Below are 14,510 nucleotides of genomic sequence, written 5' to 3' on the forward strand. Positions count from 1 at the left end.
CCATGAGGCCCCTGTGTGTGTCCCCATGTGTCCTCTTCTGTGTCCATGTCCTGTGTGTGTCTCCATGGCTCCTGCATCCTCTGTGTCCATATCCTGTGTCCCCCATGTCCTATGTGTCCCCATGCCTGTCCATCCCCATGTCCTGTGTGTCCATGCTCCTGTCTGTCCCCGTGTCCTGTGTGCCTGTCTGTCCCAGTGTCCTCTGTCCCCATACCTGTCTGTCCCTATGCCTGTCTATCCCTGTGTGCCCTGTCCCTGTGTCCCCGTGTCTTTCTGTCTCTGTGTCCTGTCTGTCCCCATGTCCTGTGTGTCCCCTTAGGGTTAGGGTCCAGGTGCAGCAGCCCTCACCCCAACCCTAAGCTCACCCTTAACTGCACCCCTAGAACACCAATGTTCCCCAACAGCGGCACAAGGCAGCGACTCTAAATTTGGGACAGCCCCAAAACCCTCCCAGCAGTACAACACAGTGACCTTAATTTTGGGGCAGCTCCAAAACCCTCCCAGCAGGAAGTGATCCCAATGGTGGGACAGCCCCAAAACCCTCCCAGCAGTACAACACAGCAATCCTAAATTTGGGACAGCCCCAAAACCCTCCCAGCAGTACAACACAGCAATCCTAAATTTGGGACAGCCCCAAAACCCTCCCAGCAGTACAACACAGCAATCCTAAATTTGGGACAGCCCCAAAACACTCCCAGCAGTACAACACAGCAATCCTAAATTTGGGACAGCCCCAAAACACTCCCAGCAGGCGGTGACCCTAATTTTGGGACAGCCCCAAACCCCCCCCCCCCCAGCAGCTACGGGGCTGGTTTGGCGGTGCCAAGTAGCTCCTGCAATCTGCCATCAGGATCCTGACACACAGGCGCGTTATTACCAAGTGTTCCTTTATTCTCCTCAGCAGCACGAGCACTGCGGGCAGAGGCATCTGCTCCCTGTCCCCACCGCCATCCTCGTCCCTCTTGTTGTCCCTGTCCTTGTCCTTGTCCCGTCCCTCACGGCCTCTTCATGGTGCTCTCGATGAAGGACTCCAGCACAAAGATGGTCTCATCCACCTGGTTCTCACTGGCGTCGATCCTGGGGACACACAGGGATGGGCAGGGTCCCCACAGGGTCCCCACAGGGTCCCCAGGGCCCTCCCCACCCCTGCTCCCATCCCAGCTTTTATCAATCCTTTCCTTAAGAGTTTTTCTCTTTTATCAATCCTTTCCTTAAGAGTTTTTCTCTTTTATCTAATCCTTTCTTTAAGAGTTTTTCTCTTTTATCAATCCTTTCCTTAAGAGTTTTTCTCTTTTATCAATCCTTTCCTTAAGAGTTTCTCTCTTTTATCTAATCCTTTCCTTAAGAGTTTTTCTCTTTTATCTAATCCTCTCCTTAAGAGTTTCTCTCTTTTATCTAATCCTTTCTTTAAGAGTTTTTCTCTTTTATCAATCCTTTCTTTAAGAGTTTTTCTCTTTTATCTAATCCTCTCCTTAAGAGTTTTTCTCTTTTATCTAATCCTTTCTTTAAGAGTTTTTCTCTTTTATCTAATCCTCTCCTTAAGAGTTTCTCTCTTTTATCTAATCCTTTCTGTAAGAGTTTTATATTATATATTATATAATATATAATATATAATGTATAATATATAATATATAATATATAATAAAATAACAGATCAAGCCTTCTGAAACTCAGATCCAAACCCTCCTCCCCCCCTGTGCTCACGGTCCCCCCCTCACTTGTTGACGTTGCGTTTGAGGTTCTCCAGCTGCTGCCTCTCGGGGCCCGTGATCATCTCCTCCACCTCGTGCAGCTGCGCCGCCTCCGCCCCCGTGGCCTGCATGGAGGCCAGGATGGCCTCCACCCGCTGGGACTTCTCCAGGAGCCTCCTGCCAGGGGACAGGGACACCGCGGGCGGGTGGCGGTGGCGGCCGTGCCCGCCGTGCCAGCCCAGCACCCCCAACGGAGCTCACTTGTTCTCGCGCATCTCGTGCTGCCGCCGCTCCATCAGGTTGGCCACGCTCTGCGGGAGGAACGGGGGAGAAGGCAGCGCGGTGTGAGGGGAGCACTGGGGAACACCACGGGGGACATGGGGACGGCCATTGTCACCAATGGGGGACATGGGGACGGCCATTGTCACCAATGGGGGACATGGGGACAGTCATTGTCACCAATGGGGGACATGGGGACAGTCATTGTCACCAATGGGGGACAAGGGGACACTCATTGTCACCACGGGGAGAGCCACTGCCACCAATGGGAGACACAGGGACAGTCACTGACACCAATGGGGGACATGGGGACGGCCATTGTCACCTATGGGGGACATGGGGACGGCCATTGTCACCAATGGGGGACATGGGGACAGTCATTGTCACCAATGGGGGACAAGGGGACACTCATTGTCACCACGGGGAGAGCCACTGCCACCAATGGGAGACACAGGGACAGTCACTGACACCAATGGGGGACATGGGGACAGTCATTGTCACCTATGGGGGACATGGGGACGGCCATTGTCACCTATGGGGGACATGGGGACGGCCATTGTCACCTATGGGGGACATGGGGACAGTCATTGTCACCACGGGGAGAGCCACTGCCACCAATGGGAGACACAGGGACGGTCACTGACACCAATGGGGGACATGGGGACAGTCATTGTCACCTATGGGGGACATGGGGACGGCCATTGTCACCTATGGGGGACATGGGGACGGCCATTGTCACCAATGGGGGACATGGGGACAGTCATTGTCACCAATGGGGGACAAGGGGACACTCATTGTCACCACGGGGAGAGCCACTGCCACCAATGGGAGACACAGGGACGGTCACTGACAGCAATGGGGGACACGGGGACAGTCACTGACAGCAATGGGAGACACAGGGACGGTCACTGACACCGATGGGGGACACGGGGACAGTCATTGTCACCTATGGGGGTCATGGGGACAGTCATTGTCACAACGGGGACAGCCACTGCCACCAATGGAGGACACGGGGACAGCCACTGACAGCAATGGGGGACACAGGGACAGCCACTGACAGCAATGGGGGACACGGGGACAGCCACTGACAGCAATGGGGGACATGGGGACAGCCACTGACAGCAATGGGGGACACAGGGATGGTCACTGCCACCGACGGGGGACACGGGGACAGCCACTGACAGCAATGGGGGACAGGGGGACAGTCATTGTCACAACGGGGACAGTCACTGACAGCAATGGGGGACATGGGGACAGTCATTGTCACAACGGGGACAGCCACTGCCACCAATGGGGGACACAGGGACGGTCACTGACACCGATGGGGGACACGGGGACAGTCACTGACAGCAATGGGGGACGCGGGGACAGATTTTGGACAGACCAGGAGCAGGATCTGTGATTTTGGACAGACCAGGAGTAGGACCTGTGATTTTGGACAGACAGACCAGGAGTAGGATCTGTGATCTTGGACAGACCAGGAGCAGGACCCATGATCTTGGACAGACCAGGAGCAGCACCTGTGGTGTTGGACAGACCAGGAGCAGCACCTGTGGTGTTGGACAGACCAGGAGCAGCACCTGTGGTGTTTGGGATTCACCTTGTAGCATCTGTGGAGCAGCATGCGAGCAGCAGCCATCACGTTCACCGTGTACAGGTAGAAGGTGCGGGACGGAGCGTGGTCTGGGGTCTTGGGAATCTCCTGTGCAAGGGCAGAGGGGTGGTGGGGACAAACTGGAAACATCCCCTTCCCTGGAGGTGTCCCTGTGTTCCCTCCCCCTCAGGATTCCCTGTGGAGCCTTCGCTTCTCTTTGCCAGGGTTGGGATTAAATGTGTGAGATGGAATTTCTTCTTTAGATGCAAATAATAATTCATTAATTTTTATCTCTGTTCATTCTCACAAACTCTGAGTTTTACAGCACTTTAACAAACTAAAAGTGGAGATCTATGTCTCTCTCTCTCTCTCTCTGCAAGGCCTTTAAAGGATAAACTGCCCAATTAAGAAATGACACCTGAATTATTTTTACTTTTAACCCAATAACCAACCACCCACGGCCTGCAATGGGGACTTTTTAATCCAATTACACAAAACCACCCAAAATCAAGGAGAAGAAGGAGAAAAAGAAGGAGGAGAAGGTGAAGAAGAAGGAGAAGAAGGTGAAGAAGGAGAAAAAGGAGAAGGAGAAGGAGGAGAAGAAAGTGAAGGACCAGCCTCCACCCTAAAATCCCCATCTTGTTTTATATTTTTTCCTATATTTTAAAACCCCAAACTCTTAAGTTTTCCACCCTGTGATATTCCACACTTCTATTCAAACTCCACACCCACAATCCCAGTTCTATCATTCAATTTTGGGAGATTTCTCCCCAGCCTTGGGTCACAGGCAGTGTTCACTTGCGGGGTCAGTGCCTGGCAGCACAGAAAATCTCAAATTCTCAGTAAACAGGGCCCAAATTCCAGGTGGGATCACTCAGAAGTGCCCAAAACCTGTCACACCTGGGCAAACCCCTCACCTGCAAGGCCACCAGGTTCTCTGAGAGCATCCTGTAGAGCATGTCCTTGGCCTCCTTGGCTGGGATCATGGCAAAATCCTCCACCTGCTTCTGCTCCAGGTGCTTCTTGCGCAGGAGCAGCCGGAAAATCCGGGCACAGCGAGAGCCAAACCTGCCCAGGAGGGTGGGAGTGAGGGAGGGATGTGGGGAAGGGGCTGGGGGGAGCTCAGGAGGGGGCTCCAGGTCCCCTTGGTCACCTCTCCTCCACGATGGACTCCAGCGTGGCCGTGGCCAGGGACACCAGGGCCTTGTGCAGGTCTGGAGGGGTTGGGGTCAAGGAGAATTGTGCAAAAATCCCCCCAAAAGTCACCTAAAATCTGCCCAAAATCACTCCCAGAATCCCCTAAAAATCACTCCCAAAACCCCCTGAAAATCACCAAAAAATCCCCTAAAAATCATTCCCAAAATCCCCTAGAAATCACTCACAAAATCCCCTGAAGATCACACAAAAATCACCCCAAAAATCCCTCAAATCCGCCCAAATCTGAAATGGCCAGGGACACCAGGGCCTTGTGCAGGTCTGGAGGGGTTGGGGTCAAGGAGAATTGTGCAAAAATCCCCCCAAAAGTCACCTAAAATCTGCCCAAAATCACTCCCAGAATGCCCTAAAAACCACTCCCAAAACCCCCTGAAAATCACCAAAAAATCCCCTAAAAATCATTCCCAAAATCCCCTAGAAATCACTCACAAAATCCCCTGAAGATCACACAAAAATCACCCCAAAAATTCCTCAAATCTGCCCAAATCTGACATGACCAGGGACACCAGGGCCTTGTGCAGGTCTGGAGGGGTTGAGGTCAAGGAGAATTGTGCAAAAAATCGTCCTCAAATCTGCCCAAAATCCCCTGAAAATCACTCTCAAAGTCCCCTGAAAATCACCCAAAACTCCCCCAAAGTCACCTCAAATCTACCCAAAATCACCCCCAAATCCCTCAAATCTACCCAAAATCACCCAAAAATCACCCAAAGTCACCCCAAATACGCCCAAAATCCCTACCCCAAAATTCCCCTCCAAATTATCCTGAAACCCCCAGAAAATCCTCCAAATTCTCCACAAAATAGGCCCCAAAATCACTCCCAAAATCCCCTGAAAATCACCCCAAAATCTGCCCAAAATCCCCCAAAATCACCCCAAAGGATACTGACAGTGTAGGTGCCCCCTCCGCTGTCCCCCGACTTCCCCACAAACTCCAACTGCAGGGACAAAATTTGGATTTTTTACCTCAAATTTGGAATTTTACTTCAAACTTGGAGTAGGAAGAGCGAGAAGATTCCAGGGGAAAAATATCTTTAACTTATAATTGCAACTTTTATAACTTTAACTTAAAATTATAACTATAGCGTTAAAACTTTATGGATTATAAGTTAAATAACTCAAGTATTCTTAAAAATCTTGAGCACTTGTTAAATACCTTCAGTGCCAATAAAATAGAATACAGAATTTTATTTAATACCTGATAGAAAATAAATAAATAAAATATATTTTATATATAATGTATAATATAATATAATATAATATAATATAATATAATATAATATAATATAATATAATATAATATAATGTGATGTAATACAATGTAATACAATGTAATGTAATATAATATAATATAATATAATATAATATAATATAATATAATATAATATAATATAATATCATATCATATCATATCATATAATATCATATAATATATAAATTTTATTGATTTAAAAATCTTCATCACCTGTTAAATACCTTCAATGTCAGCAAAATAGAACACAGAATTCTATTTAATACCTGATAAATAATTTCAATGTCTTTGATATCTGTTCAATAACTTTAAAAATCTTTAAGTATCTGTTAAAAACTTTCCTTAAACTCTCAGTAAAAAATGTTTTAGCCTCAGGCAGAGGAACAAGGAAGGAAAAATGGAATTAAAGGCCCAGGCTCACCGGATCATCAGCCAGCAGTGCCAGGTACTGGTCCAGCACCTGCTTCCCAATGTTGTACCCAGCTGGGAGAGACCTGAAAATCTAAAAAATATTAAAACAACAGGGAATGTCAAGGGATTTCAAGGGTTAAAATTGCATTTTATCTATTTTTTCGTGTTTTGGTTAGGATTCGGGTTAAATGTGTAGAGATTATAGATGTTTATTACATTTTATACGTTATATATTATATGTTATAAAATATGCAGAGATCTTATAAAATATGTAATATATATAATTAATATATTAGAATTATATATAATATATCTTTATATGTCTATATAAATATACATGTTATTATATATTATAATATATAACACATTAAAATATATAGAACAGAATATAATAGAATATCATAAAATATAATAGAATAATATAATAATATCTGAAATTATATAGTATATAATAAGATATTAATATCTTATTATATAGTATTGTATACTATATAATTATATAATAGTACTATTACTACTAATACTACTACCAATATATTTAATATATTAACATATTTTAAACAATATATTTTTGTATTATATATTATTTAGTAAAGCAAAAAACATATATAAAACAGAATATATATTATATAATATAGAGAAAATTATATAAGATACAATATATATAATAATTATTTACCATATCTCTTTGTATATTATTTTATATATAAACACCATATATATTATATATAAAAGCATAATATATATAATTATATATATAATATATATAATTATATGATGCATATATTATATATACTTATATGTTATTTATATAATTATATATAATGCTTATATATAACATATAAGCATATATTACATATAATTGATATATATATAATACATAATATATATTATATATTATATATTATGGTATGGTATATTATGGTATGGTATATTATGGTATGGTATATTATACATATATTTATATTATTAACTACATTAATACTGTTCTGAAAAGCAAACCAACGTCCTTTCCAACCCAGAAAAGCCTGAAATTCTCAGAATTTCGGGTTCCAGGAGGATTCCAGAGCTTTTCCAGGACCCACCTCATTGGAGGAGAGGGGCTGAGTGTGGGAGGCCCCCGAGGCCGTGGTGACCTCGCTCATGCGCAGCATCGTCCTCACCACCTCGCTGCTGGTCTGTGCTGGGAAAATCAGAATTACAGGGGGAAAAGGAGTGGGAATTAGAGGGGGAAAAGGAGTGGGAAAAGCAGGAATTAGAGGGGGAAATACCTCGCCACCTCGCTGCTGGTCTGTGCTAGGAAAATGGGAATTACAGGGGGAAAAGGAGTGGGAATTAGAGGGGGAAATTCCTCGCCACCTCGCTGCTGGTCTGTGCTGGGAAAATCAGAATTACAGGGGGAAAAGGAGTGGGAAAAGCAGGAATTAGAGTGGGAAATTCCTCGCCACCTCACTGCTGGTCTGTGCTGGGAAAATGGGAATTTCAGGGGGAAAAGGAGTGGGAATTAGAGGGGGAAAAGGAGTGGGAAAAGCAGGAATTAGAGGGGGAAATGCAGGAATTAGAGCGGGAAAAGGAGTGGGAAAAGCAGGAATCAGAGCAGGAAAAACAGGGACTAGAGTGGGAAAAGCTCAGTTCCAGAGTGGGAAAACTGGAATTAGAGTGGGAAAAGCAGGAATTAAAGAGGGAAAAGCAGGAATTGGAGCAGGAAAAGCAGGAATTAGAGCAGGAAAATCAGGAATTGGAGCTGGAAAAGCAGGAATTAGAGAGGGAAAAGCAGGAATTGGAGCAGGAAAAGCAGGAATTGGAGCTGGAAAAGCAGGAATTGGAGTGGGAAAAGCAGGAATTAGAGAGGGAAAAGCAGGAATTAGAGAGGGAAAAGCAGGAATTGGAGTGGGAAAAGCAGGAATTGGAGTGGGAAAAGCAGGAATTGGAGTGGGAAAAGCTGGAATTAGATCTGGAACAGCCCCAGGGGCAGGCACAGACCTGGTCCATCCGGCTGGCCACGGCACTGACCAGAGCCTGGTCACGGAAATGCTGATGGAAACGCTCCAGGTTGACCTGCCAGTAAATGCCATCATCTGGGGGAGCCTGGGGGAGAAAAAGGACAAAAAATGAGGGGAAATGGGCAGGAAAAGAGAGGGAAATTGGGCAGGAAAAGAGAGGGAAATGGGGCAGGAAAATAGAGGGAAATGGGCAAGAAAATAGGGGAAAAAGAGAGGGAAATGGGGCAGGAAAATAGGGGGAAATGGGGCAGGAAAATTGGGGGGAAAGGGGCAGGAAAAGAGAGGGAAATGGGCAGGAAAATAGGGGGGAAAGAGAGGGAAATGGGGCAGGAAAGGAGAGGGAAATGGGGCAGGAAGCTAAGGAACAGCAGCCACAAAACTGAGGGATGGCAGCCAGGAAAACGAGGGAAAAGCCACAAAAATGGGAATTACCCCATCCCAATTAATGGGAATACTGGGACTAAACCCATTCCTTTTAATGGGAATAACTCCATCCCTTTTAATGGGAAAAACGGTGAAAAGGAGCCATAAAAACGAGAGAAAGGAGCCACAAAAAATTATAATGAAAAAGAGCCAGAAAAACCACAATTCCTGGTTTCCTCAGAAGATGTTTTGGGAATATGGATCTCAGCACTGCCAGTACCTCTGAGCTTCCTCCCTCCTGCTTCTGCCTTTTGGCTTTGTGCTCTCCCTCCTCTTCCTCGTCACACGAGCGTCTCCTCTTCCCTTTCCCTGTCAACCCCAAAAATTATATTAAATATATATAAATAGTATTAAATTTTTTTATTTAAATAATAAATTTAAAATCATTTCATTTTTAAATTAAATAATAATTTGTAAATATTTAAGTTCATAAATAATATATAATTATATATATATAAAATATAAAATTACAAAATAATTTTTAAATTTAGGTAATAATTTTTAAATAATTTAAAATAATTTTAAAATTTATTTAATATTTTTAAATAATTAAAAAATATTTTTAATTAAATTATAGATTCTAAATAAGAATAAATTTTTACAATTTAATTATAATTTAAAAAATATTTTTTAAAGTTTAAATTATAATTTAAAAATAATTTAAGAATAATTTTTAAAATTTAAATTATTAATTAGAAACTATTTTCAAAACTTAAAATTTCATTTATACATAACATAAATCAACAACTTCTACTTCATCCTAGCAGTCAATACCCAAAAAATCCCCAATTTGCCAGCCCAGAATTGGGGTTTCGGGGTCTCACCGACGAGGCTGAGGCGGGGCACCGCGTACATGTCCTTGTCAGCGATGCTCAGGGCAGGGGCTGGTGGCACTTTGCCATCTGGGGGCACTTCTGGGGCCGTGGGGCACCTCTGGATGAAGTGGGTGTCTGCCAGGCGCACAAAGGTGTTGGACACCTCCGCGTAGTCCATGGTTTTCCCGTCTGGGTGGGAGGAGAGACACGGCCGGTGGGTGTGGGATGCTCCTGAGGCTTTGGAGAACGTGGTCGGGGTGTCCTCACTGCCACGCCACCCCCAGAGCCTTTGGCGCATTCACAAACCCAAATAAAGCCCTGGGTTTTAAGGAGCTTCCCACCATCCGTGGTCTCCACGACCTGTCCAAGAGCAGATCCTGGATGTTCCTGAGGCTCAGGAGAACACGGGGACACCGTGGCCACCAGCAGAGCCTGGCTGAGAACACCCTAAAGTAACTCTGATCCCACTCATCAACTAAACCCAGTCCCAAATCCCATTTTTTGGGGATGGAGGAGTTTCCTTCCCACCTTCCATGGTCTCAGTGAGGCGATCAGCCGCCCTGGTCACCGCAGAGCTCAAGGGACCACCAGCAGCTCCTCTGGGTCCCTCAAAGAACACCCTATGGTACCTCTGACCCCATCCACCACTCCCAGACCCCATTGTTTTGAGTTTCTCTCCCACCTTCCATGGTCTCGGTGAGGCCATCAGCCACCCTACAGTATCTCTGATCCCATTGACCATTCACCACTCCCAGATCCCGTTTTCCTGAGTTTCTCTCCCACCTTCCATGGTCTCGGTGAGGCAATCGGCCACCCTACAGTATCTCTGGTCCCATTCTCCACTCCCAGACCCCATTATTTTGAGTTTCTCCCCCACCTTCCATGGTCTCGGTGAGGCGATCGGCCACCCTACAGTATCTCTGATCCCACTGACCATTCATCACTACCAGACCCCATTGTTTTGAGTTTCTCTCCCACCTTCCATGGTCTTGGTGAGGCCATCAGCCACCCTACAGTATCTCTGGTCCCATTGACCATTCATCACTACCAGACCCCATTGTTTTGAGTTTCTCCCCCACCTTCCATGGTCTCAGTGAGGCCATCGGCCACCCTACAGTATCTCTGGTCCCATTCTCCACTCCCAGACCCCATTTTTTGAGTTTCTCCCCCACCTTCCATGGTCTCAGTGAGGCGATCGGCCACCCTACAGTATCTCTGGTCCCATTCTCCACTCCCAGACCCCATTGTTTTGAGTTTCTCTCCCACCTTCCATGGTCTCGGTGAGGCCATCAGCCACCCTACAGTATCTCTGATCCCGTTCCCCTTTCCCAGACCCCATTTTTTGAGTTTCTCTCTCACCTTCCATGGTCTCAGTGAGGCGATCGGCCACCCTACAGTATCTCTGGTCCCATTGACCATTCTCCACTCCCAGACCCCATTGTTTTGAGTTTCTCTCTCACCTTCCGTGGTCTCAGTGAGGCCATCGGCCACCCTACAGTATCTCTGATCCCGTTCCCCTTTCCCAGACCCCGTTGTTTTGAGTTTCTCCCACCTTCCATGGTCTCAGTGAGGCCATCAGCCACCCTACAGTATCTCTGATCCCATTGACCATTCTCCACTCCCAGACCCCATTGTTTTGAGTTTCTCTCCCACCTTCCATGGTCTCGGTGAGGCGATCGGCCACTCTACAGTATCTCTGATCCCATCCACCACTCCCAGACCCCATTGTTTTGAGTTTCTCTCCCACCTTCCATGGTCTCAGTGAGGCCATCGGCCACCCTACAGTATCTCTGATCCCGTTCCCCTTTCCCAGACCCCGTTGTTTTGAGTTTCTCCCCCACCTTCCATGGTCTCGGTGAGGCGATCGGCCACCCTACAGTATCTCTGGTCCCATTCTCCACTCCCAGACCCCGTTGTTTTGAGTTTCTCTCTCACCTTCCATGGTCTCAGTGAGGTGATCAGCCACCCTACAGTATCTCTGGTCCCATTCACCACTCCCAGACCCCATTTTTTGAGTTTCTCCCCCACCTTCCATGGTCTCGGTCAGGTGATCAGCCACCCTACAGTATCTCTGATCCCGTTCCCCTTTCCCAGACCCCATTTTTTGAGTTTCTCTCTCACCTTCCATGGTCTCGGTGAGGCGATCGGCCACCCTACAGTATCTCTGGTCCCATTCACCACTCCCAGACCCCATTGTTTTGAGTTTCTCCCACCTTCCATGGTCTCGGTGAGGCGATCGGCCACCCTGGCCACGGCGGCGCTCATGGGCAGGTGCCCGTGCAGCAGCAGCTCCTCCACCAGCAGCTCCCCGGGGTCCCCGTAGAGCGCCTTGGCCGTGTAGATGTAGCGGGGGTAGCGCAGGATGCGCAGGACGCGCTCGCGCCGCGCCTCGTACTCCACCCAGCCCCGCGGCTGCGCCTCGAAGCGCGCCAGCTGGTGCTGCAGCAGCACGCACAGCGCCTTCTTCACCTGCGGGGCGCGGGTTGGAGCGGGAGTAATTAACAAAAAATAATAAAATAATTAATTAAACTGGGCCCTTTTAGTGGGAACTATCCTGCGCCTGTTAATGGGAATGATGGGAATTACCCCAGTTCTATTAATGGGAATAACTCTGTCCCTATGAAAGGGAGTAATGGGAATTACCCCAATGGGAATAACCCCGTCCCTTTTAATGGGAATAATGGGAATTACCCCACCCCTTTTAATGGGAAGAATGGGAATAACCCCATGCCTGTTAATGGGAAGAATGGGAATAACCCCATGCCTGTTAATGGGAATAATGGGAATTACCCCATGCCTGTTAATGGGAATAATGGGAACAACCCTGTCCCTTTTAATGGGAATAATGGGAATAACCCATCCCTTTTAATGGGAATAATGGGAATAACCCCATGCCTGTTAATGGGAATAATGGGAACAACCCTGTCCCTTTTAATGGGAATAATGGGAATAACCCATCCCTTTTAATGGGAATAATGGGAATAACCCCATGCCTGTTAATGGGAATAATGGGAATAACCCCATGCCTGTTAATGGGAATAATGGGAATTACCCTGTCCCTTTTAATGGGAATAATGGGAATTACCCCATCCCTTTTAATGGGAATAATGGGAACAACCCTGTCCCTTTTAATGGGAATAATGGGAATTACCCCACCCCTTTTAATGGGAAGAATGGGAATAACCCCATGCCTGTTAATGGGAAGAATGGGAATAACCCCATGCCTGTTAATGGGAATAATGGGAATTACCCCGTCCCTGTTAATGGGAATAATGGGAATTACCCCATGCCTGTTAATGGGAATAATGGGAACTACCCTGCCCTTTTTAATGGGAATAATGGGAATTACCCTGCCCCTTTTAGTGAGATTAATGGGAATAACCCCATGCCTGTTAATGGGAACAATGGGAATTACCCCACCCCTTTTAATGGGAAGAATGGGAATAACCCCATGCCTGTTAATGGGAATAATGGGAATTACCCCGTCCCTTTTAATGGGAATAATGGGAATAACCCCATGCCTGTTAATGGGAATAATGGGAATTACCCCATCCCTTTTAATGAGAATAATGGGAATTACCCTGTCCCTTTTAATGGGAATAATGGGAATAACCCCATGCCTGTTAATGGGAATAATGGGAATTACCCCATCCCTTTTAATGAGAATAATGGGAATTACCCTGTCCCTTTTAATGGGAATAATGGGAATAACCCCATGCCTGTTAATGGGAATAATGGGAATTACCCCAGCTCTCTCAATGGGAAAAACTCTGTCCCTATTAAAGGGAATAATGGGAATTACCCCAATGGGAATAACCCCATCCCCTTTAATGGGAACTACCCTGTGCCTGTTAATGGGAATAATGAGAATAAACCTATTTCTTTTTAATGGGAATAACCCCATTCCTTTTATTAGGAATAATGGGAATAACCCCATTCCTATTAATGGGAATACTGGGACTAAACCCATTCCCTTTAATGGGAATAACCCATCCTTTTTAATAGGAATAATGGCAATTACCCCATCCCTTTTAATGGGAATAACCCCATCCCTTTTAATGGGAATAATGAGAATTACCCCATGCCTTTTAATGGGAATAATGGGAATTATCTCAGCCCTTTTAATGGGAATAAACCTGCCCCTTTTAATGAGATTAATGGGAATTACCCCATCCCTTTGAACGGGAATAACTCCGTGCCTTTTAATGGGAATAATGGGAATAACCCCATTCCTTTTAGTGGGAATAACCCCGTGCCTGTTAATGGGAATAAAACCATATCAATTTCAAATTAATTCTAAATTCATATTAACTTCCAATAATTTCATATTGCTTCCACATTAATTTCGTGCAATTTCAAATATTTTCCGGTTAATTCCAAACGATATGAGATCACTTTAATATTAAAATCCCCTCCCGCCCCGTACCTGATCCGGGAGCAGCCCCGTGTCCCCCACCAGGAGCCGCAGCGGCCGCGGGCCCGTCCGGAGCAGGGAATTCCCGACTTTTTCCACGATTTCCCCGAAATGCTCCCGCAGCAGGAGGGAGCAGAGCCGGAGCTCGGCCTGGGTCATCGCGGCGGCTCCGGAATCGCGGGAACGGAACGGGAGGAAGGGAAGAACGAACAGCTGGATGGATGGAGAGAGACGGGACAGAGGCTGACCCTGCTGCAGATCCCCTCCCGAGGGAGGATCAGCGCTGTCCCCGCGGTCCCGTGTCCCCCCAGCCGGGATTTCCCCGTCCCGGTGTCCCGGTGTGCCCCCCGCTCTCACCACCGGACCCGGCCTAGGCCGCCATCACCGCCGCCATGACAACGGCGCCGTCCTGCTCC

The 14,510-nt window shown here is 46.5% G+C and overlaps 1 protein-coding gene across 1 annotated transcript; it reads right to left on the reverse strand.

Moving 5' to 3' along the window:
- Window positions 1-882: 882 nt before the first annotated feature.
- POLR3C (RNA polymerase III subunit C) lies at window positions 883-14,505 on the reverse strand. The gene is made up of 15 exons (XM_058821612.1): window positions 14,452-14,505; window positions 14,107-14,307; window positions 11,894-12,149; window positions 9,690-9,869; window positions 9,086-9,174; window positions 8,423-8,527; window positions 7,525-7,617; window positions 6,450-6,530; window positions 5,663-5,714; window positions 4,718-4,778; window positions 4,482-4,632; window positions 3,571-3,672; window positions 1,953-2,002; window positions 1,719-1,868; window positions 883-1,077 (listed from the first exon to the last, which is right to left on the reverse strand). The coding sequence occupies exons 2-15, from the start codon at window positions 14,251-14,253 to the stop codon at window positions 996-998; spliced, it is 1,599 nt and encodes a 532-aa protein (XP_058677595.1). The 5' UTR covers window positions 14,254-14,307; window positions 14,452-14,505; the 3' UTR covers window positions 883-995.
- Window positions 14,506-14,510: the final 5 nt, after the last annotated feature.

This window comes from Ammospiza caudacuta, chromosome 30 (assembly GCF_027887145.1).
Source record: "Ammospiza caudacuta isolate bAmmCau1 chromosome 30, bAmmCau1.pri, whole genome shotgun sequence".
Classification (NCBI taxonomy): Eukaryota; Metazoa; Chordata; class Aves; order Passeriformes; family Passerellidae; genus Ammospiza; species Ammospiza caudacuta.